Raw genomic sequence first — 26,728 nt, forward strand, 5'->3', positions numbered from 1 at the left:
GTAAGATGAATCTTTATTGGCTTTTGAATGACATAAAAATGATGTATCAATTATATACAACATGTTGTGTTGTGACAAATTGTTCCACTCTCTGTCTTTTTTATTCTAGTAATTTTGTAAGTTTTGTACGCTTAAAACTTTGAATTTGCAAGATATTAAATCTTGAATTAAGTTTTTTAAACTTTTACACTTAAAATTCAAATTGTGATTGGAATCCGATATTCCAAATTTTAAATTGCGTAAGCAAACTCGCTTAAATTTAAATTTGCAAGATATTTAATCTTCAATTTAAATTTCGAAGTTATAACGATTAAAATTTGGAAATTTTGAAGTTCAATACCAATCCACCAACAGATGAAGTGATAGACTTAAAAATACAATATATCAAATTTGATAATAATGTATAAAGTTTGAATTCTTTGAGAAAAACGATTAAATCCAAACTGAGTAAAAGACATAAAATCTTGAATTTGGATTTATAAATTCATATTGCATAGAATTTGATAAAGGTGTGCTTATCCAAATTTGTGGGGAAGCCTTTGACAACTATAATTGAACTAAACCCTTTTCCTTTTTTTCCTTTCTAAATTAATTCTACATGCAAATTTTTTAAGCTTTTGCGTTTAAAAATCCAAAATTTATAAGATATAAACTCTTAAGTTTAGGTTTTCTAAATTATGCGCTTAAAATTCGAACTTTAGAATTATATTAGAGAGTTGTTTTGAATTCTTTGAGCAATTGTCCTTAAATCCAAGTTTGCAAGAAATTAATTCTTGGATTTAGATTTATAAGTTTTAACGTTTATAATTCAAATTTGATAGCACTCTACACATTCCAAAGTTTGTGTAATTTAAAAAATGTCATAAAGTCTTATAAATAACTCGAAATGTGGGATGCTGTATTTTTTAGGTAAAAATATCGTGTTAAAATATGACACAAAATTAAATGAATGATGATAGGTCTCGACATATACATCAAATATAGAATATCGTGATAAACTTAGTGCTATCATTTTGATTGAGTGAAATCATAAGATAACTCAACGGATCCGCTATAAAAAAGCATTGGATGGAGATCGAGTATATAGCTTATCAAAAAGAATGAACTTAAATCTAAAATTAAAGTTTTTATAGTAGCATCCCAACATTGTTGATTGGAGATATCAAGATCTTGGCTCAATAAGACAACTAAATAAAGAAAACTTGTGCTAGCACTTGAGGATTATCCTCTTCTCATTTTTATGGCTAAGATTGTTGTCTAAAAATGTAATAAGGATAAGTTCCACTTTTAATGGTTCATTTGCTTTAAAAAACCGGAGTATGATAGAATATTTTTTTAAAAAGAAGACCACCTATATAAATGTGAGGATGAGTCGCCTGACATAAATACTCGTGAAGTCAAGATGTATTCCATGACCAAAACGGATAAAAAAAAGAAAAAGAAAACAATTCTCGTGTATATGAATTGTATAAATGACATCACGGTTATCTAATCTAAATTAAAAAAGACATTTTGGAAATACACCCAGTATAAATTTATCCCAAAAAAAGTTTTTATTAGAAAGATTCATGTGTATTTGATTTGTATAAATGACATCACAGTTCTCTAAACTAAATCAAAAAAGACATATTGGAAATACACCACGTATAAATTTATATATAAAAAAAATTATAAGACGTTCTCACAAGTTAATTTTGTGAGACAACCGGGAAAAAGTACAAAAAATATTTCGTATTATTATAAATATAGACATAGTTGATATTTCTCACGAATAAAGATCCGTAAGACCGTTTTACAAAAACCTAGTAAAATTTATCCAAATATATGTTTATTTCAGGCATCTTTAATTTGGTGCAATAAAAAAAATAAAAAGATAATTGTTTATTCGATTTAGTCACGACTTGACATCTAAAGGTATTCAAAAAATCGAATCAAACAAAACCAAACCAAATTATATGGTTTTGATCAATTTTAAGTCAATCAGGATTATATTGATTTTAAAATAATTCAAATCGAAAAAATTGATTTGGTCAATGAGCTTTGTAGACTATCCAAATATTTTGAGAATTTATTTATTACATATTTTAGCTCAAACAAACATAAAAACCATAAAATTTAGGTTTTTTTTTTTCATAAGTTGAAAAATTGTGCATAATATTTTAGTTTATGATAGTTTACTTATTATCATTATAATTTACAATCAAATAAAATGTCTATTAAACTTTTATCATATGGCACTATGATATTTAAAAAATTAAAACTAATCATCCAAAATAAATCAAATCCAAATACACCAATATCTTGGTTTGGTTTGATTATAAATTAAAATAATTTATGATTTTCATTGATTTGATTTGAAATTTTATAAATGAATATCTAAACTGGAAACTATATAGTTGTTGAACACCATCTCAATGAGTATCCCTAGATGGTGGGGGCGTGAGCGGGACACGCATGATTGGGCGCGTGGTGTTGGTATGTGGATGTAGACTGCAACACACTTCCCCGTAAAGATACACATGGAATCAAATAAGTTGGAGTAGGTCTCTTGTGAGACGATCTCACGAATCTTTATCTGTGAAACAGGTCAACCAACCGATATTTACAATAAAAAGTAATACTCTTAGCATAAAAAATAATATTTTTTCATGGATGACCCAAATAAAAGATCTGTCTCACAAAATACGACCCGCGAGACCGTCTCATACAAATTTTTACCAATGTTATTGGTATGTGATAACTATTGAACTCTTTTCATTTAGATGTTTATTTAGTGTCATATTTTTAACTCGAGTTTGTTTTTTGAAAATATTGAATTACTCAAATTCGTAAAGCTCTAAATTGTTTGTAGAATAATTTTAGAGACTAACTTTTATATTTATATTTACACAAATACTCTCAAGTTATATAGCATTTTACCAAAATAATAATATATAGCTACTCAAATATAAATAATTGAAATTCAAGCTCGGTCAAATCGAGCTCAGTTAAATGAAGTTCGGCTCTAGTTTTGATTGAGCCGCTCACGAGCAGTTTGACTCGCAAGCACACATAGTCGGGAGTTTGTGGTAAGCTTTTAAGTGAGGTTAGGCTTTTTCTTGTGTAGATGATTGTCATTCTTACATGGTAGCAAACCCTAAACATTTGTGTCTATGTTTACTTTTTAGCCCAACATGTCTTGATTCATTTGTAGCTTGGGAAATTGTCTAGTCTTGGATTTATTTATGGGTAAACCTTCACTCGTGTAATTTTATTTTATTCCAATTTAGTACCCCAAGAACAAATTATTTTCATTTTGGGAAATGATATATATTTTTTTTTATCTTTTTGAATGTTATCATCCCAACTTTTCTAACCCAAACATCTCAACTGTATTAAATTGAAAAAATCTTCATAATATTTTATACAAAAGTTGAAAACATAAGCATTTAGGGTTGTTATGATTTACAATTTTTGTCTTATATATATGCATTTTTGTAATATTGATCCTCTATCGTGTCAAATTTAGGTCATAATTGCATATTTTTCAATTTTTAACAATTTCAATATATATTTTTTAATTAAAAATTTTATTATGACACTGTCTCGTGTTCCAACACCATAAAATATTATCAAAATTACAAAAACAAAAATAAAAAGAGTATACGTGCCATACCAAAATTACAATTTTATATTTATTGGGGTGGGGTGGGGTGGGGTGGGGGTGGTCATCGTGGGATGCAAGTCGAGAATAAATTGGAATGTTGAACGTCCAAAGGTGCGTGAATCAAATTACATTTAGTGCCATTAATTACGCTTGATTATTGAGTCTGACTGCTTTGATTTCATCCAACGGTTATTAATGCATTTGTTCATTTATTTGCAGCAATTACAATGCATTTAAATATTTGCCCATTGAAACTAGTGTAACTTACCTTTGAATCGTTTTGTACCCAAGGGTACATAATTATATAGCAAAAACTTGTGTGAGACGGATATTTTATTTGGGTCATTCATGAAAAAATATTATTTTTTCTGCTAATACTATTACTTTTTAGTGTGAATATCGGTAGAATTGACCCGTCTCACAGATAAAGATTCGTGAGACCGTCTCACGAGAGACATACTCTAATTATATATAAAAATAAATGAATTTTTTTTAACTTTATCTTTATTTTTTAAAATATAAATTATGTCTTATTAAAAATATTCTAATCACATTATCCATTAATAACTACCATGATTTTATTATATATATATAATATTGAAAGAAACAATGATGATTTTAAATCAACATTATAAAAAAATTGTTTGCTATTATAATTGTTTTTACAGAACAACAAAATAGTGGTGTTTAGGTTGTCTTACAATTTAAAAAATTTGAGTTATACGTTGACCAAAAATTATAACTTCTTTTTACGTGAGAAGTTTCGATCTTACAAAACATTGCTCTTATTTTGTTTAAATAAAAATTATACAATTTCAACATTTTTTTTTCTAATATAACTATCATTATATCATATCAGTAAAATTCATATATTCACCAACTCAATACATTATTATTCGATATATACTGAATAAATTTAGACTAATGTAATATAGATAAATTTTTATTTGTATAGATTTAGATACTAAGGGAATAAAATAGACTTTGATTTTCGGTCAAGATTTGGTTTTGTGACGTGGGAAAACAGGGAAACAAAGCAAAGCACGGTCACCTAGGGTTTACTCGACCTTATCCTTGCTGGCAGTGCTCGCAAGGGTCGATCCAACAACTCGAATTTTTCCGAGTCAAAAAATTTTTTTTACATGGAGGTGGGTCCGGATCACTCATGTGGAGTGATCCGGACCGTTCATTGCAGTGCCTGCACGGACATGGTGAAACAATCCGTCACGTAGCATGACCTTGTCCATGATTTTGTGTCAAACGGCTAGCCACCTATCCTTGCCGCTGTAAGCACCCAAAGCACACTGCCCAATCATTATCTTCTTTCTCCATGTTGTAATCCAATGACAAAATCTGCTCATTATAAACTATATATATAATATAGTTTTGTTATATAGTCCACTAAATGTGCTTATTTTAATATTTATCAACAAAATGACATTCATCTATTGGATATAATGAAACATGACAAAATTGTATATCCAATAGTGAATGACATTTCATTAATGAGTACTAATGTTGACACGGTTGATGAAAAAATAAATAAATTAATAGTAGGTTTTTTGTGAGACGGTCTCACGAATATTTATCTGTGAGACGGGTCAACCTTATCAATATTCACAATAAAAAGTAATATTCTTAAAATAAAAAGTAATATTTTTTCATGAATGACCCAAATAAAAGATTCGTCTCACAAAATACGATCCGTGAGACCGTCCCACACAAATTTTTGCTATAAATTAATGGATATTTGATTTTGTAAGTTTGAATGTCCAATTATTTCAAAGTTGTTATTTAGAAAGGTATTGTCGTAGACACGAGGTGTCTTTTTTGAATGAGTATTTTTCAATTATTTGAAAGGATACAACTCTTCATTGGGAAGTTTTTTTTATATATATACAACAGCTTCAAATTTTTTGGGACGAAAAGTTGTATCATTCGAATTGAGGTTTTTCGGCATTATTTTTGGGATATATATGTATGTGTGTGTATATATGTGTATAAATATAAATAAAAAAAAATGTGTATTAGAAGATTTCTCCCATTGTATTGCACTTACCATACCGTTACATGCGAAACGTCAACTTAATTAAGTTATTTAGAATTGTATATATTGATTTGAAAAATTATTTCAAACTGAGCTAGTTTTTGAAGGTGAAATTAGACCAAAATTCATTATCTTTGCACATACTTTTACAACATCCGACTTTAATAAAAAAATTTCATCGACCAGATCTTGACACCCTTTTCACTCATTTGTTTGAGTTTTCACACTCTTATAAACAAACGATAAATCCTCAAAACAAATCCATCATAACCACAAAATACAATTCAGATCATCGTTAATTATTAACAATAAACCATCTCTTGTTAATTAGCACCACATGTGATAGCATCAATATAATGTTATTATTATGAATTGGTTTTCTTTTGTTGATTAGAATTCTAGAAATATGATTCGATTGTTGTTGAAGGAAGAACACAAGAATCTCGAACCGAATATTGAACTCGAAATTAGATCGTGACTTTTAATCAAACACTAATAACAAATATATTTGCAACAAGACACAAACGAATTTACGTGGTTCGGTCGAAAACGTACATCCAAGGAAGAATGACCAAGCTTGTTTTATTGATGTCACCTAAGTTTTACAAAAGAAAAACTCTTCTAAATTACAAAAGTTTTTGGCCTCCTTTTATAACCCTGGGATATTGTTCCGCAAAACAAAGATTATTCCCCGTGTTGTGCTTATCTGGATTTGCTCCCATATATCAGTCCAATTGTTGTGTTTATCTGGAGATGCTGTCATATATGAGTTCTTTCATACGCAGGTTTTTGAAATTCTCTATCAGTTATTGTGTCCAAATGATATGCCTCACAAAATACAACCCGTGAGACCGTCTCACACAAGTTTTTGTCAAAAATGTTATAATTTCACAACGCTATTATTTGTTTCACTTTGGTATGCGTGTTTTTAGAAAAAAAGATCACATTTGTATGGGAAATATTAATTTTATGCCAAAAATATTACTTTTTATTGTAAATATAGACATGGTTGACACGTATCCTGAATAAAGATTTATGAGAACGTCTCACAAAAAACTTAATCATAATAAATTATAATATCCCATACTAATGAACTTATGCTTTGTTATAAAAAAAAGTATTTATGGTAAACCAAATAATATTATCTGCATATTCCCATAATTACACCTTTTTCCTTGGTAATAGAAGGAACTAAAATAATATAATCGGATTTGTTGTGAAATAGTAAAATTTATGGTAAAAACTAAAAATCTGAAACTCTCAAAATTTACCAAACTACACATTTTATAATATTTTTCTCTCTACTCAATTGTGATTTTCTTCACAAATGAGAGATCTATTTATAGGAAATCTTTACAAATAATCCAAAAATAAAATACATCATTACCTACATCATCACACACTAATTTTCAATATTTACAACTCTTATTTTCAACATTCAAATATTCAACATTCAAATATTCAATACTCACATTTTAAATATATTTTTCAACACTCCCCCTTGTGATGATGATCATAATGATTGTCTTCATTACGTGTTTTTATACTGCCTCGTTAAAAACCTTACTAGGAAAAACCCACTGGGATAAAAACCATAGCAAGGGAAAAAGAGTGCAGTCACGTAAACTTCCCCTCATGTTGACACGAACAATTCTTCACAAATTTCGTAGATTGCGCATCCCAATATTATATATATATGCTTTCTGAATATTGACGTAGGAAGCGCCTTTGTGAAGAGATCTGATGAATTTTCACTTGATTGAATGTGACGAACATCAATACATTTATTCTTCTCAAGCTCCTTGGTGAATGCGAAGAACTTAGGAGGAATATGTTTAGTTCTGTCGCTTTTTATGTATCCTTCTTTCATTTGAGCAACACATGCAGCATTATTTATCTTCATATAGTATCACAGGCTTCTCGTCGAATGATAATCCGCATGAGATTTGGATATGTTGGGTCATTGATTTTAACCACACACATTCACGACTTGCTTCATGTAGTGCAATAATCTCGGCATGATTTGATGAAGTTGTTACGAGCGTTTGTTTCTATGAACGCCAAGAAATTGCAGTGCCTCCACGAGTAAAAACATATCCAGTTTGGGAATGTGCCTTGGGTGGATCAGATAAGTATCCAGCATCGGCATAACCAATTATACTTGGATTAGCATCTTTTGAATACAAAAGTCCCAAGTCTGTCGTTCCTCGTAGATAACGGAATATATGTTTAATTTCGTTCCAGTGTCTCTTTGTTGGATATGTGCTAAATCTTGCCAACAAATTTACGGCAAAGATATATCAGGCCTTGTACAATTTGTAAGATACATAAGGGCACCGATAGCACTTAGATATGATACTTATGGACCAAGAATATCTTCATCTTCTTCACATGGTCGGAATGGATCCTTTTCTATGTTTAATGATCTAACAACCATTGGAGTACTTAAAGGATTTGATTTATCCATATTAAAACGTTTAAGGATCTTTTCTGTATAATTTGTCTGGTGAACAAACATTCCACATTCTTTTTGTTCAATTTGTAAACCCAGACAATACTTGGTTTTTCCAAGATCCTTCATTTCAAATTCTTCCTTCAAGTATGACACAACTTCTTGAATTTCCTTATTCGTTCCAATGATGTTTAAATCATCAACATATACAGCAATAATTACGCATCCGGATGTTGTTTTCTTAATGAAAACACAAGGGCATATTGAATTATTTACATATCCCTTTTTCATCAAGTGATCACTTAGTCGATTACACCACATTCGACCTGATTGCTTTAACTCATATAATGATCTTTGTAATTTCACAGAATAACATTCCCAAGGTTTTGAACTTTGTGCTTGAGGCACCTTAAATCCTTCAGAGATTTTCATATATATATTACTATCAAGTGATCAATATAAGTAAGCTGTAACAACATCCATAAGACGCATTTCTAAATTTTCAGATACCGCCAAGCTAATCAAATACCGAAACGTAATTGCATCCATCACGGGGGAATATGTTTCTTCATAATCAATTCCAGGCCTTTGAGAAAAACTTTGTGCAACAAGTCGAGCTTTATATCTCACTATTTCATTTTTCTCATTTCGCTTTCGAATAAAAACCCATTTGTATCCAACAGGTTTTACACCTTCAGGTGTAAGGACTATAGGTCCAAAAACATTACGTTTATTTAGCGAATCCAATTCAACCTGGATAGCTTCTTTCCATTTTATCCAATCCTGCCGATTTTTACATTCACCAAAAGATTTTGGTTCATGATCTTCATTATCATTTATGATGTCGATTGCCACATTATAAGAAAATATATCATCAATTTCTTCTATATCTTTTCGGTTCCATATTTTTCCAGTATTAATGTAATTGATAGAGATTTCATGATTCTCGTCAGTTTGTGGTTCTGACAGAATATTTTCATCATCATGTGTTTCTTCAGGAACACCATTCTCTATTTTGTGATCATCATGTGTTTCTTCAGGAACATCATTCTTTATTTTGTGATCATCGTGTTTCTCTATAAATTTTCTTTTTCGAGGATTTTTATCCTTGGAACCGACTGGCCTTCCACGCTTCAGGCGTTTAATGACATCATGAGTATCTTCAATTTGTTTCTTTGGAATTTCAATTCGAGCAGGGGCATTTGCAGCATGTATATATGATTTAGTTACCCCTTTTGTGTCAGCAAATGCATCTGGTATTTGATTGGCTATTCTTTGCAAGTGTACAATTTGTTGTACATCTTTTTCACATTGTTTTGTTCTTGGATCCAGATGTAACAATGATGATACATGCCATGTAATTTTCTTTTCGGTATGTTTCTGTTCTCCCCCTAACATTGGGAAGATTTCCTCATTAAAATGACAATCAGCAAAACGTGCTGTGAACACGTCGCCTGTCTGAGGTTCAAGATATCGAATGATTGATGGACTATCATAACCTATATAAATTCCAACCTTTCTTTGAGGTCCCATTTTCTTTCGTTGCGGTGGTGCAATAGGCACATACACCATACATCCAAAAATTCTCAGATGAGAAATGTCTGGTTCTTTACCAAATGCAAGCTGCAATGGGGAGTATTTATGATATGCACTTGGTCTGATGCGAATTAATGAAGCAGCGTGTAAAATTGCATGTCCCCATATAGAAATAGGGAGCTTTGTTTTCATAATCATTGGTCTAGCAATCATTTGCAGACGTTTAATCAATGATTCAGCCAATCCATTCTGTGTATGTACATGAGCAACAGGATGCTCAACAATGATTCCCATAGACATACAATAATCATTGAAAGTTTGGGAAGTAAATTCACCAGCATTATCAAGTCTAATTTTCTTGATTGTATAATCGGGAAATTGATTCCTCAATTTTATTATTTGAGCAAGTAATCTTGCAAATGCAACATTTCGAGTTGATAATAAACATACATGTGACCATCTGCTGGAGGCATCAATCAATACCATAAAGTATCTGAATGGTCCACATGGTGGATAGATTGGTCCACAAATATCACCCTGAATACGTTCAAGAAACATTGGTGATTCAGTTTGGATTTTGACTGGTGATGGTCTTATTATAAGTTTTCCAAGAGAACATGCTTTACATTGAAACTTATTATTCTGAAAGATCTTCTGGTCTTTCAGTGGATGACCATGTGTATTTTCTATAATTCTTCGCATCATTGTTGAACCAGGATGTCCCAATCGATCATGCCAATTGTTTAATATCGAAGAATTATCAACTACCATGTTTGATTCAATGGGACTTATATGTGTATAATGCAATCCAGTATGGAGCATTGGTAGTTTTTCAATCACATATTTCTTTCCTGATTTATATGTGATAAGACACATATATTTCTCATTCCCTTCATTCATTGTTTGAGTATCATACCCATGGGAATATATATCATTAAAACTCAACAAATTTCTTTTCGATTGTGGTGAATATAAAGCATCATTGATCAAAAATTTTGTACCATTAGGTAACAAAAATTGTGCTTTACCACATCCTTTAATCAAGTCTACAGGACCTGATATTGTATTCACCCTTGTTTTTGTTGGTTTTAGTTCCAAGAAATATCTTTTATCTCGGAGGATAGTGTGCGTTGTACCACTATCGGGTATGCAAACTTCAGCTTTGCTCATAGTATTTTCCATATTTCAACTTCAAAAAATATATGCAATGAAATAAAATTACTGACAATAAAATGCAAAAATATAGCACACAATAAACATTATCATATGGGTACATAAAATATTTTACATATTTATTCCACCAGCAAATTGATCATTGTCCGAGAAATCAATCAGAAAATCTCCAGCATCAAAATGAGTTGAATCACTCAAAGGTTCACTTTGTTCAGTGAAGTTGGTCTCCTTTTCTTTCCCCTTTAATGTTTCTTTATAAAGTTTACAAAGATGCTCAGGGGCTCGACAAATACGGGACCAATGTCCTGGAGTACCACATCTGAAACAAGAACTTTCATATCTTTTTGAGTGATTCTCATTAACACTCATATTTTCATGATGCCTTTTCTGTGGATGGTTTGGGACGTTCTTTTGAGATGAGTTATAAAAGTAACTATCTCGATTATTTTCAAAACCACGGCCGCGTCCACGACCACGACCACGACCACGACCACTTCCACGTCCACATCCACGACCACGACCTCGATTTCGTCCTCGACCAAAATCTTGTTTATAACTTTGATTTTGGTTTCCAGATTTAAATTCATTTTTGCTTACGACATTTACTTCAGGAAATGCCGTTGAACCAGTGGGTCGTGCCTGATGATTTCTCACTAAATTCATTTGTTCGAATCTTTCTTTTAATCCCTTCCACAAAGCCATGGGATGCCAACGCAAAAATATCATGTCTTTTGCCTTTTCTTGGGATGTCGATATGCCATTTTCTTTTATGGTCTCATTTAGACCCAATGACTCAAGATGCATTTATACATCGAGAGTCCATGGCATATAATTTTTTTTCCGTGATATCAAGAGCAATGAATTCGAGTTTTGCCAAGTTTGACATGGTGGTACTAAAAAAAATTACGATGCATTTTATTAGTTAATGAATATTGCAATACAAAGTAATGGATAAACAACAAGTACAAGTATTTGTAAAAATAAAGAAAACACACGAGGATGATATTCTCCGATAAATAAAAAACTCGTGAGTATGATAACCAAAATAATTAAAAATAACCTTGAGAAAGCCATCTTCTTCGAAAATTTAGTGAAGAATAATATTTAGAGAAGAAGAGAAAGTTGGAGAGATTGAATGTGTTTATGAGATCATATTTATAGGGCAAAAACTAGCCGTTTTGTTTCCGTTTATGACCGTTGGTGTATAAAAAAATAAAGGTATGCATTTGTATAATTTTATGGTAATAATATGGTGTATATAATATTAGACATATTTAAATAATTATGTATATCATATCATATTATTATAATGATGCGTCATAAGATATTTTATTTAAAAATCTTATAGGCTTTTATACTTGTCGTATCCCTTACCGGGAGTGTGGGATGTCGTCTTAACATACTCCCAGGATTTATAACAAGTTTTTGAAAAATTTATTTTTATTATTAATAATAACATTATATTATATATTAAATATATACACAATAAATAAATAACAGTAAAATAAATATTATTACTTTTGTTACCTTTTTCTTCTGTTTGGAGCTTGGAAAAGGATGGAGGACTTTTAGAGCTTCGTGCTGATAACGTGTTGTGAAATAGTAAAATTTATGGTAAAAAGTAAAAATCTGAAACTCTCAAAATTTACCAAACTACACACTTTATAATATTTTTCCCTCTACTCAATTGTGATTTTCTTCACAAATGAGAGATCTATTTATAGGAAATCTTTACAAATAATCCAAAAATAAAATACATCATTACCTACATCATCACACACTAATTTTCAATATTTACAACTCTTATTTTCAACATTCAAATATTCAACATTCAAATATTCAATACTCACATTTTAAATATATTTTTCAAAATTTTTATTCTACTTTATTGTAATAATATAAATATAAAATAATAATAAAAATAATAATAGAGAGACCCCATAAAGCATAATTACGGGAATATGTGTATTATTATTTTTATTAAATATAAAAATAAAAGGGAAAAAGTTTGTATTCAACTAAGCAGATTCTCAGATCCGACGCCTATATTTCTTACCATGGGGACGCCCACTTCTTAACATATCCCACTCATTGCACTAAACATGTCACCATTGTTGTTACGTGATATATTAAATGTGATAACGAAAAGAAACTGCCGTTTCATCTAATCTTACACGCAACCTACATACTACTTTTTTATTTTTATTTATTATTCCAAGAAATGCAAAAATATATAATAATTAGCAACAAATTATGAATGTTTCGATTTTTTTCCGGTATCGCTATTGTTTGATGTACACTGAGTTGATCTTCGAGTTAATCGAATAATTTACAAATCATGATAGTTAGATAAACCATACCGAGCCAGTGTCGTCTAAAAATATTGAGTAGGTATTTTGTGAGACGGTCTCACAAATCTTTATTTATGAGACGGTTCAACCATACCGATATTCACAATAAAAAATAATACTCTTAACATAAAAAGTAATATTTTTTCATTGATGACCAAAATATGAGATTCATATCACAATATACGACTCGTAAGACCGTCTCAAACAACTTTTTGCCAAAAATGTTATAATTTCACAACACTATTATTTGTTTCACTTTGGTATGTGTGTTTTTAGAAAAAAAGATCACATTTGTATGGGAAATAACAATTGATAAAATATAAATGTAGTCTCATATTTTTAAATTTTAGAATTTCAAAAATTCAACTAGGGAGATAAGAAAGGTTATTAATGAGAAGCATGTATCATGTACAATAAATTGAAATAAAAAACTTGTGTAAGATGGTCTCATGGTCGTATTTTGTAAGACAGATCTCTTATTTGGGTCATCCATGAAAAAATATTAATTTTTATGCTAAGAGTATTATTTTTTATTGTGAATATCGGTAGGGTTGACCCGTCTCACATATAAAGATTCGTGAGACCGTCTCACAGAGACCTACTCTAAATTGAATTAGAGGTTTTTTTAAAATGGTTCATCGTTTTAGCTAAATTTACAAATCTTTATTAACCATATACATTTTATTTTAGGACATACCAGAAAAGATATAATATAACGTAAATAGAAGCAATGAAATATACATATTCAGGATTAAATTTATAAAAAGGTCCAAGATACGATAAATCATATAATAAATTATGCAAATATTTCTCTTGTTTGATTTTATTTTATATTATTTTATTCCATTTGAGGGCTTGTCAAAAAAAAAAAAACAATACTGAAACCCCTAAAAATATTCAAATCTATTTTTATTACAATATTTTTAATATTTTTTTAAGGAAGAACGAATTAATGTGATACATGACCAATAACGTTCGTGTGCAAATGGGGTTGTACGCCGACAATGGCCATATTGCCGTTAAACGACGAAACCCTAGTCATGAGTACCACCGTTTCGTAATCGTACGGCACTATATTTTGGATTAGCATGCTTCCAAATAGAAGGGCAGGATAGACCTTTACTATACCATGACTAATAATATCTAAATATATATATATAATATGTTTATTGTGAGACGATATCACGTATGTTTATTTGTGAGACGAGAATAATATTTTTAATGGTGACCATCTCATATAAAGTTTTGTGTTATCTGTGTTACACAATAGTTTTGATCTGTTGTTAACCAACTTTGCTCAAATTTGTGTCTAACATTGAAGTGACACTTACTCAATGAATGCGATTAAACATATCAAAATTATACATCTACTAGGTAATTGTCACCTTGAGTGACGAAGCCAGGAAAATTGAGTCATGTAGATTAGGATTTTAAAATTTGAAATCTTTTAATATTTTAAATTGAACAACGCATAATGATATCGTATCAATACATAATTTTCTAAAATGACACAAATATGTGTGATTGAGTAGTCATACTTTTGACTAACAATTAAAAGTTTAATTTCTCTCGTTAATATATTAGTTTGTTGTAAAATTTATTCGATAGGATTTACATAATAATTTTTTAATAGGAATCTTTCTGACGTCGTTAGTTGACGGGCCAAGCCTTTACCGTTTGTTAATGGGAAAAGGACGAGTGGAATTTTAACTGCGTTATCTGACATATGACACAGCGCAGAGAGAAGGGGGCAGATGAATCACTGTATTGTGTAGAGTGATTGAGGGGTGACATTCCTGCGCCGTAGTCTGCTTTTACTTTTCGAGCTCTCCTCCACCAAGGCTCTTATCTGCAGAAGAGATTTAAGGTAAAGCCACATCTGAGCTTGCTTCGATGGGAGACGGAATGTGCATCTGGGTTTTTCTCTGTTCGTTGTCTCATGTTTTTTAGCTTTGGCGTGTGCAGCATTTGCTGAGTCCATGGGGAGTGTGACGTCGGAGGACGGGAGTGAGGACAGGTGCGGGAGGAGCTACAGCCTCAGCGCTGACGTCAGCGAGGCGGGGAGTTCGAGTTACGATGCGGAGGAGGAGGATGGGCCCACCTCGAGATCTATGGTTTATTCTCCGTTCGCCGCTGGTGGTTCGGCTGCGGTCACGCCGACTTTCAGTTTTCCGGTGATTGGGGGCAAAGATGTGGTGGTTTGGGATGATAAGCCGCTGAAGCGTGGCTCTGATTTGTCCGGTTTGTGTGGGCTTTATCTCATTAATTGATTTTCTCATTTTCAGTGATGTTGAAGCTGCGTTTGAATTTTCACTGTTAATGATTTGGTTTTACTCTGTTTATTTAGGTAGAATCTTGTCGCTTTTGAAGTAAGAAATAAGAAGCCGTGTTGTCATTGCTTGAAAAATGTCGACGATATTGTGTACCAAGTTCATGGAAGTAATTGTGTTGTTTGGAGTTCTTGAGAAGTTTTGCGACTGTCTGCCTGTTCATATTCCTCCATTGCGTTCGTTCTTTTGTTCGTGACTTGTGTTTCATCCGTGCGGTTGCAATCTAGCAGATGAATAGCATGCATTCTTGTATCACATTTGTGATTTATTTTTTACCTCATGAAAATCATGTCCTTTTTATGGTAATTTTGTTTATTTTATTTTCTCTAAATGTTTTAGAAACCGAAATGATGAAAGAAAGGTTTGCCAAGCTGCTCCTTGGGGAAGACATGTCTGGAGGGGGTAAAGGAGTTTGTACTGCGTTAGCCATTTCAAATGCCATCACCAATCTTTCTGGTTAGTACTGCCAACGTTCAAAAGTTGTGTGCTCTAATTTGTTCCTTTTTAATGTATCTTAACCGTGATTTGGGATATTAGCAACTGTATTTGGAGAGCTGTGGAGGTTGGAGCCGTTGGCTACACAAAAGAAGGCTATGTGGCGCAGAGAAATGGAATGTCTCTTATCTGTGAGTGATTCGATTGTGGAACTCGTGCCTTCAGTGCAGCAATTTCCTGGTGGGGGGACTTACGAGGTTATGGAGACACGACCACGTTCTGATTTGCATATGAATTTACCAGCACTCAAGAAGCTTGACGCAATGTTAATAAGCATTCTTGACGGATTTCGGGACACAGAGTTTGGGTATGTTGACCGTGGGATAGTTGTGGATGACTATGACAAGTATGCCTCGGGAGGTGTTTTGAGCGGGAGGCCTTCAGTAAGGCAGGAAGAGAAGTGGTGGCTTCCATGCCCTAAAGTTCCTGGAAAGGGATTGTCAGAGGTCTCCAGAAAGAGTTTGCAGCAGTGCAGGGATTGCACAAACCAGTTACTGAAGGCAGCCATGGCCATTAATAGCAATGTACTTACTGAGATGGAAATACCAGCTGCCTATGTGGAAACCTTACCCAAGGTGATTCTTTAATTGTTTACTTCTTGGTAGAGTTACATGTGCATGCCTCTGAATAATTTTCAGACTCATTATAGTTTTATATATTCCCGAAGAAATATGATTAAGATGCCACATGGTCGTAAGCATTATACTGCTAGAGTTTCTGAACATATTTGGTCTAGTTTCCTAGCGTGATATAGATTCTCGATGACGGAGCTGAATTGACCCTGATATAGCCGGTTTTGTGTTTCTTCATGATTTTTGTTAATTTCAACCCAAATATGCTTTTTGAAAACAAAATTACTATTTCATTTTGTTCCAGCTAATTGATCTCTACTACTCATTACTCTAGTATCCACATTTTGTTGCTTTAAAGATTCGAAAGGGTATGCACTATATATGTTCTGGGTTTAAGAAATTTCTTGTTTTTCATGGAATATACCTGCATTCATTACAAGTGGGATCTTGTTAACTTCTTCCTCCATCACAGATATTTTTGTTTTGATATTGGGTTTTATTATTTATTGTGTTTATAGGGTAGTATATATAACTAGATTTATGATCTTAAGCTTAACATCAGTGCTATCTCCTCGACAAACATGAACAAATATTATGTTATCATTTATCTATTCTGTTGAATGAGGTATTGCACGGTGGTTATCATGTTATAGTCATTGATTTTCAGTCTTGTGATGTGTAAAATTTCCCTGCAGAATGGAAAAGATTGCCTGGGTGATATCATCTATCGCTACATAACTGCTGAGCAGTTCTCACCAGAATGTCTTCTTGATTGCCTAGACTTGTCATCAGAACATCTTACTCTTGATGTTGTAAATAGAACCGAGGCAGCTGTGCATGTGTGGAAGCTGAAAGACCGGAAGAAACACCCCAATTCTCAGATATCTAAAAGAAAGTTATGGGGTGGTAAGGTGAAGGGCCTTGTTACTGATTGTGAAAAGAATCACTTCTTGGCGCAACGCGCAGAGTCTCTGTTACATAGCCTTAGACTTAGGTTTCCAAGTCTTCCACAAACTGCACTTGATATGAACAAAATCCAGTACAACAAGGTTTGTCATTCCATCATTCTTCCTTGCTGTATTAAATTCAGACTAGTGACAGAGATAATATAATACATATTGAATCACATTAATTAAGAGAATGCAATCTTACCTTTATGGAGACAAAAACAATAAGATGATCTGATATGGTCTGTGCTTGAAGAAGTTAATTACTTGGCTTATTATTGTATTTGAATTTGACATTTGTGGGTCTTATTCTTGGTCTTTCTGAGGCAGGATGTTGGACATGCAATTCTTGAAAGCTACTCGAGGGTTATGGAAAGCTTAGCGTTCAACATAATCGCTAGGATTGATGATGTCCTGTATGTAGATGACACCACCAAGCGCTGTGCTGCTGCTGAGTCTCTGTCAATTTTTAGTAGGGGAGGAGGCTTCCATGGGTTACCTATTCAAAAGAAGATGTCACCAAGTCCATTCTCAATCCAGCACACACCTTACACATCCCCGTTCGCAACTCCAACATTTTGTTCGTCGCCTCCAGTCCCCAGTAGCCCTAGAAGGTCTGTCTCTCCACACAGTAAGAGTGGTCTCCCAGGATTGACAAACCACAAATTCGAGAAAGTGGTCCCTGCCGACTTGGATAAACTCTGGTCATATGCTGGCAATCTTGGTTCCAGAACTGTTCATGGGGATGCTCGGGAGCGTGACTGATTTGATTTTATGTATAGCCAAAACCACGAGAGATGTGGAAGTGAAGAAAAGTAGTCACAGTTATCCTGTGTATATGGTGGTCTAGCATGAGTATTTGTGTTTAAAGTTTTGGCCATGGTCTTTAGCTGTTGGTATATGAATTAGGTTTATTTTATCACTCGCTTTGTTATTTTTCATCGGATCTATTGAAAAGGACCTTTTCTTGTGTATCTGGAGTTATGATAGTATAATTGCTAAGCAAAGGTTGTATACATCTTGTTTCAATCTGAACGACACCATGCATGTTCTGATTATGGTGTAAGTTTTAATCGGAATCAAGTTGCCAGACATGTGAATATTTGTTACCACTGTACTTTGTTTGAAGCGGAAGTACTCAGTATGCTAAAAACTCTTGAAAACGATTTATGATTTTGTTATAATTTGCTTTTGATGATGCTTACTTTTCTTAACATCCATTTGCACAAATGCCTCTGCATTGGGTGCATAAAATATGTTGAAGAGTCGTTTTTAATGTATCATGTTTGTGCTAGAAATAGACAGATAAAAGGAGTACCGTTTTAAGTTTAATAATAGACATGGTTACTGGTTGCCGAGCACTACTATCCATATGATAAAATTGCTTTAATTTGTATTTGTTACATCCTTTTAGCAATTGAAGACAATATTGTGACTGCCCAACTGGAGTGCTTTTGTTTCTAACATCTCTCCACCCACAAATGACGCCTCTTTCTGCATATGCAAGATTTTCTTCTGAATGACTACTGCCTTTCACCAAATTTGACATGTTCGACCGATGATGTTTTCAAGTGCATTGTGTTCATGATTGGGAGACAAAGGAGATGTCTTTTTTTTTTTTTTTTTTTTTTTTTATCTTGGACTCATTCTCGATTCATTCTAATTCAAAGCCGAAGAAGAATTTGGACTCTATCCGATGGGGGGACGTCACCATTATCGACAATATGAAATAATAAAAATTTATTATATAGTACGTCACCATTAGAATTTGGATGAAATAATAAAAAAATTATGTCAAATAGCTACAGTATCAGCTCGAGAGGTCGGCTGCTTCTACACAAGTCTGTCGGAATTTGAAAATATGTACAATTAGGTCGAGTTCATTACAAAACTGAACTTAGAGAAATTATTTTGGTCACCAAATATGAGTTTCCGAATCCAAAACTAACGGTTATGTGTAATAATTGTCTCTGCCGATCAAACTGTGGTGTTGGAATTGATGCACGAGTTAGAAAAAAATTATATTGCACAATTATCACCAACTATAGTTTTTGATAATGCGACAAATCTTCTGTCTTACAACACTAACCATCTTCTTTTACATGAGTCGTTACAAACAATATATATATATATATATATATATATATATATATATACACACACATTAACTTTTATAGAGAATTTTTTTTTAATTCGAATATAAATGAATCAATATCTTAAAACTTAATTAGCAAAAAATAATATATATATATATATATGTATGTGTGCGCTAGCTGTTTGTCACCGTCTGCATTAAATCAGCTGAGTTGAATGTAGCAACCGAAGTACAAGAAAGTTCGAAACTAATTTTGTTTTATAAGCAGAAGGTATATTAATCTTTTTCGATATAGTCCACACCCTATACGATAAATATCCGAAGTACAAGAAAGCTCGAAACTAATTTTATTTTCTCATGCGATCTTACATTTTTTATTTATGAGACGTGTCAATCTTTGTTATATTTACAATAAAAAAGTAATACTTTTGGCACAAAAAGTCATATTTTTTCATGACTAACTAAAATAGAATATTCGTCTAATAAAATTGACCCGTGAGACCGTATGACAAGATTTTTTTGTGATGAATGAAATACAACAAACAATTGTAATAATTTTATAATCAACGAGTCTCACCAGAGTTTTTGTGTTGAATGAAATATAACAAAAACGTCTCGCTTTGGAGAAAAACGGAAAAAAGCGGTTAAATTGTAGTTTGATCGAATTAAGCGTAATTAAGGTGTTTAATTAAGTGTGCTTAAGCACAATTAATCGCATATATTTATTTTTAAATTTTTTATTTTGAAGGTATGCCCTTTTATTTTAGAATAATAAATTAGGTTTATAATTTAGATTTTTATTTTTTAATTTTAATTATGATTAAGCATGTATGATAATGATTTGACAAATATTTAGCATTTTTTAATGTGGTCTAGTTGCAAAACAAATAAAGATTGCAATTTCGAGATTTTTATGCTTTTATAAAAATGAGAATTAAACATCAGACTTAAATTTATCATATTTATGTATTATTTTATCTATTTATTGGTTTGAGATAATTACAATTACACTAAAAATAAAAAATATTTTTCACGCTTAATTAGCACGTACTAATCTCGCTTAAGCTTGAAAAACTTGGAGCTCGGCATCCGCGCTTCGGGATGCTTCACGTTTTTTTTTTAGAACCTTGGATTTTATACACAAGGAGATAAGCTATTTTTCACCATAAATTAAGATCCAAATTGACCCTTGAAGTCTTTTCAGTCTACACCCTCGCCAAAGTGATAATAGTAATAACAATAAAATTTGAGAACATTATACACTTGATGCATTAAAAGTATTTCACAAGAGTTTAAGATATATGCTGTCAATGTAGGCTCAGTCCTTAATTTTTGGTACAAATATGCTTAATTAGTTACTTTGGTCGATGATCTTTGTAGTTCAATATTAGCTATCCCGGAAACTAATGAAATCGCCGATATTGTATGTTGACCTAATTTGGATTTTGGTCATCCGATGAATCAAATTCCAGACTTGTTACAATAACTTTATTTCTTTTGCAATTTTTTAGACGTGACGTCGAATACGTTAGTAATATCCACCATCATGTTATTAATGAGGAGGGTCACGTTCGCAATATTCGACGTCGGAGTTCGGATTAAAGCTCCGACGGAAGAAACTAAAACTATTAAGAGAAAAAGCTGTTGCACGGAGACCAAAATTCAACTAATTAATTAGAGAACCAAAATCAAAATCACGGCTAACTTGTAGACTAAAGCTAGTCAGCAGGCCATGGCTCCCTTGTACCGAAACAAATTAACCCGGATGTGTACATCAATAGGCATAAAGCAAATGCGTGAGAAACCAAAATCCTGGCTCCTGATGCTCCCACGGTAGCTTCTCTTCAAGCCAGACTCAGCTCGGGACACGAACACGAGTATTTCCTCGAAAACCGACTCGTCGCAAGGAATAGCCAGCGGCCCGGATTGGTTGGCGAATCCATACTCTTCCTCCGCCTCTCTCAGCAACTGCCTAAAGATTGGGTGGTTCAGGTACGTCGTACGAACAACGAACCTCCTGCCGTTGCTCCCCACGCACATAGCCACGTGTCCGGGCGGCACATCCGACCGGAGCGGCTTCTTTTTCCTCCATGCACTCAGCATCTGATGGATTCGGACAATGTGCCCAATTTTAGTATATTTCCCCATTGAGAGTGATGGAAGCTGTGCGCGCGTGCTTTGATAGCCAGCGAGTGAGAATGGATTTTGTTAGAATTCGGGTCAGCATACAGTTGATATATATATGCGACAAAAGGATGTTGGCCTTGCCATTCGAAGCGGGGAAGGGGACCTCGCAGAAATCTACCTGGTCTCGCCCGCCAGTCTATCGGCCGCGATGACGAAAATAGCCCTACATTGGAAGATGATACGTAGGAACATCACGACAAGTCCTTGATACCGTGCGATTCACGACGTCTAGAAATTTGTTTCATTTTGCTTGCATGTTTAGAAACATCTACGATGGTAAAACTGTATAATGCAAAATTTGAAAAAAATTATACTTTGAAATTCAAAGTTGATCGACGAAATTTGAAGTCTAACCATTAATTTAAATAGTCATGGTCAGCCGACTACTTCAAATATCTGAAGATGATAAATTTGGTCCAGAGACTAAAAAAATGAATCTTAATAGGTTCCATTTGTTTGATAAGAATGTAAGAAAAAACTATCGAATTAAAGAAACCGCACATTATTCTTTTTAATAATAATATGATACGACCACAAGTTACGAACTCCTACGAGAAAATTACTTTCGCATATTAATAATGGGGTAACAATGACTGACTTAAAATAGTCTAAAAATAGGCTTAAATTAATAATATATATACACAAGTTTGAAGCTGTTGGGTTACGCGTGCATGAGTGAGAGTAGTATTATGACGTGTCTCATACGTCAAGTTACTGACATTGCTCCATTTGATCTGGTTGACTATTTGAGCTATAAAATAGGGACACAAAACTTAACGGGTAGTATTGTCTCTGTTGAGGACATGACCGAAGTTAGGAAAATGGTAATACCGATATCTAATTATGTGAGATAACATCAATAGATATACATGCACCTCTCCATACTCATGGGCCTAATAGCTCGATCGTAGGTACACTCGAGGTATCAAGAATATAAGGAAATAAAGTTGTGTCTTGGCTAACAACTATAGCTTTTGGTCTAGTGGTAAGCGCTTGATCCTAACAATTAGTTTTAAAGCAAGGTGGTGATGTTGTGCCGTGGATGACAGACTTAACGGGTAATACTGTTTCTATTGGGCACATGAGACGACAATAAGGAAATGGTAAAATTGATACGTAAGAGATACGATACAATATCAACAAATAAACACGCACCTCCTCGAACTTATAAACTAATAGTCCGACCCATTAACACCCATGTAGATACACTCCACGCGCGCTACCACAAATATAATGGAATAAAGTTGCACATGGCTAATTGCTATAACTTTTGGCCTATTAAAAAGTGTTTGATTCTAACAATTGGTATCAGAGCGAGATCATAAGTTCAAGTATCTCAAAAAACATATTTCTATATTTTTTTGGGGGAATATTAAGTTAAGTGTGCATGAATGAGAGTAGTACTGAGATGAGTGACCTTCTAGGAAGTACTAGTGTGTCAAGTTGCAGACGTTGTACCGTTTGATTTGATTGGATATGACCATAAAATTGGGACGCCATACTTAACGAGTAATACTGCCTCCGCAAAGGATAGGGGTCGGTGGTAGAAAAAAGGTAAGACTGATATATAAGGGATATGAGACAACACCTGCAGATAGACACGTACCTCCTCAGACTCGTGAGTCTAACAGCTTGACCTATTATCACCAAAATAAATGCACTATGCGGTGCCATGAGTATATGAAAATTAAGTTGTGCTTTGGTTAATAGCCATAGCTTTTGGCATAATGATAAGTGTTTGATCATAACAATTGATATCAAAGCGAGGTCATTATGGGTGACCTCCTGGGAATTATCGTGTGTCATGCTACCTACTTGATCCGTTTGATCTGGTTGACTACGTGGGACGTAAAATAAGGATGCCAGACTTAACGGGTAATAATATATTTGTTGGGGACAAGATCAGCATTAGGAAAATGTTAAGATTGATATTTAAGGGATATGAGATAGTATCGAAAGATAGGCATGCACCTCTTCAGACTCATGAGTCTAACGGCCCGCGGACCCATTATCACCCAAGTAGATGCACTATGTACTATTACTATAAAGTGACGCATTAACTAACAGTTATAATGTTTAATCTTATGTAAACGTCTGACGCTAACAAAACCACATCCTTATAATACAAGTAAGCTTATTCAATAAATTAAAATTATTGGGTCAATCACAATGCATGGTGTATTAAAATAATATTAGACTTCCAACTTGGTTAATCAATTTTGATTATAACCTTTCCACATTTTGCATTGTCTTAAATTATCTAAAATTTATATAATTTTGACATAAAGTCAAATGCATCCAACATTTTCTTATTTCGTGGTCCTTTATTTCTATTAATCTATTAACTAGGCAAATAATACACTATCACAAAATCTATTTGACAACATTAATGTCGTAGTTTTTCTTCCCATTTTCTCTTGAATATCTCTTGTTTCACATTATTTAAAACAGTAATGGGCATTATCTTAATTAATCTTTTATAAGATTGAATAATATATGATGTGCCATAATGTTTAATTTAGTAAAAATAACATAAAAACTTATTCGTTAAGTTTGTATCTAATATGTAATTACCATATTTTAATAAAACATTTATTTATCTTTATTTGTACTTTCATATCACCATAACATAAACATTATAATAAAGAAATTTTTTAATTATTTTTAATATAATCACTAGAATTTTTGCACAAAATTTATTTAACACAATTAACATGTATGTACGCATCATGTCCCTGGGGAACTAGTATATATTATTAAGGATGACAATTTTTCTCACGAGCTCTTAATATATATTTAAGGATTACAAACCCTGAGAAACCGCTCAAAAAATTCATTGAAAAAGATCGGAAAGAATAAAACGGGAACACATTCAACAACACAAATCTGCAAATATTTTCATAGCTTTACATCTGTTAATTTTCTTATTACTTTTTTTAAAATTAACATCGAGTTAATACTGACATAATTAAGGGAATTAAATTATCGCAAGAGTTGATATTTTCAGGAGAAAAAATAAAATAAAAAAAGACTATGGGATTAGGCAATTAATATATCAGTTGCGGAAGTCTAATCTGTGTAAGTACAATGACCCAAGGGGGTGGGGTGCTCAAAAGAGAGATCAGATATTCTATGATATATAATATTTATGAAAATAGGGAATTTAACTGATCAAATCACAAAAATTACCGGTCCATTAATTAAATTTTTAAAGATTTATGTGGAGCAAATTTTAATGAAATTGGAACAAATTGAATTAATTCCTAAAGAATGGATTGAGTTTATTTAAGATATTAATTAAAGCTTAATTATTATTCTTAGTAAAAATTACAATTTTGGTCTTATTATTATTATTTTTTTTTTGGTTTTTTGCTATATTGACAAATTTTTAGTATGTATCTTACATATTTTTTTGGCAATTTCAGTCTTTTTATCGATATATTTGTTCATATGACATTGCATACGTGAAAATCATGTCGATTTCATGTCAGCATTATTAATGTCTCGGTGGAAAATGATGAAATTTAAAAAAAAATCAAAATCAAATATAGCATAATAAAATTGAAATTTGATAACACATAGTAAAAAAAAATCGAAATTATGTAAATATATGACATAAATCATATTTTGCCTTATATGTATTTTTTAGTTATTTTTTTATATGTGAACTGAATTTTACAGTTATTTACCATAATAAGAGGATACATTTTTTTATTTTTCGCCTCAAGTCCCATAAGAAAACATATACGACTTTGTTACTTTTGGTTTTTCGCGGACAACCTATTTCATTACAAACTCTAAGTGCAGGCGCTGTAGAAATGAGCGCAGAAAACTTCATGTTCTACCAGCACTCAACTTTACATGTACGTTGGAATAAATAATATTGTATCGATCGAATTGAGTTTTCGATATACCTGTTTGTGGTTGAAAATCGAATTATCTCAAGCATATGAGCTCGGATACAAGCCATTTCAATTGTAAATTTATTTGACTATTCGATTTGTTGAAAAATATGAGTTGTAATATTTGGATGTTGAAAATAAGAAAGTTGAATGTTGAAAATAAGAAAGTTGAATATTTAAAATTAGTGTGTGATGATGTATGTAATGATGTATTTATTTTGATGCTGCAGATTTTCTGAATGATTTCTCTGGAAATGATCAATATGCTGGTGGAATGGAAATGATCAATATTGATGCTACAGATTTTCTCAACGATTTCTCTGAAAATGAACAATATATTGGTTGAATATAAATGTAAAATAATGTATTTTTCATGTACTCATATAAAATGTTTTATTGTACAATTATGATATGTGTTATATTTTTCAATAAATTACATATGTAGTGTCAATAATTTTTTCATTGCATATTTTTTTTTGAAGTTCAGATATGGAAAATGCTATGAACAAAGCTAAACATGAAACTAATCTCATGAATGTTTGCATACCTGATAGTGGTACAACACACACTATTCTCCGAGATAAAAGATATTTCTTGGAACTAAAACCAACAAAAACAATGGTGAATACAATATTAGGTCATATAGACTTGATAAAAGGTTGTGGTAAAGCACATTTTCTATTACATAATAGTACAAAATTTTTAATAAATGATGCTTTGTATTCACCACAATCGAAAAGAAATTTGTTGAGTTTTAATGACATATATTCTCATGGGTGTGATACTCAGACAATAAATGAAGGAAATGAGAAATATATGTGTTTTACCACATATAAATCAGGAAAGAAATATGTAGTTGAAAAACTACCAATGCTCCCTACTGGATTGCATTATACATATATAATTCCAATTGAATCAAACATGGTAATTGATAATTCTTCAATATTGATCAAATGGCATGATCGATTAGGACATCCTGGTTCAATAATGATGCG

The 26,728-nt window shown here is 32.3% G+C and overlaps 2 protein-coding genes across 2 annotated transcripts; one reads left to right on the top strand and one right to left on the bottom strand.

Annotated features, from left to right (window-relative positions):
* The first annotated feature begins 14,930 nt into the window (after positions 1 to 14,930).
* Positions 14,931 to 18,578, top strand: LOC142517936 (rop guanine nucleotide exchange factor 1). The gene is made up of 6 exons (XM_075620461.1): positions 14,931 to 15,072; positions 15,171 to 15,446; positions 15,875 to 15,991; positions 16,073 to 16,605; positions 17,298 to 17,651; positions 17,880 to 18,578. Exons 2-6 carry the CDS (start codon positions 15,185 to 15,187, stop codon positions 18,312 to 18,314), a joined length of 1,701 nt encoding a protein of 566 aa, XP_075476576.1. The 5' UTR covers positions 14,931 to 15,072; positions 15,171 to 15,184; the 3' UTR covers positions 18,315 to 18,578.
* Positions 18,579 to 21,366: 2,788 nt separating this feature from the next.
* On the bottom strand, positions 21,367 to 21,792 carry LOC142519796 (indole-3-acetic acid-induced protein ARG7-like). Its single transcript, XM_075622821.1, has one exon. The coding sequence runs from the start codon at positions 21,790 to 21,792 to the stop codon at positions 21,367 to 21,369; it is 426 nt and encodes a 141-aa protein (XP_075478936.1).
* Positions 21,793 to 26,728: the final 4,936 nt, after the last annotated feature.

This window comes from Primulina tabacum, chromosome 11 (assembly GCF_025594145.1).
Source record: "Primulina tabacum isolate GXHZ01 chromosome 11, ASM2559414v2, whole genome shotgun sequence".
NCBI classification, from domain to species: Eukaryota; Viridiplantae; Streptophyta; class Magnoliopsida; order Lamiales; family Gesneriaceae; genus Primulina; species Primulina tabacum.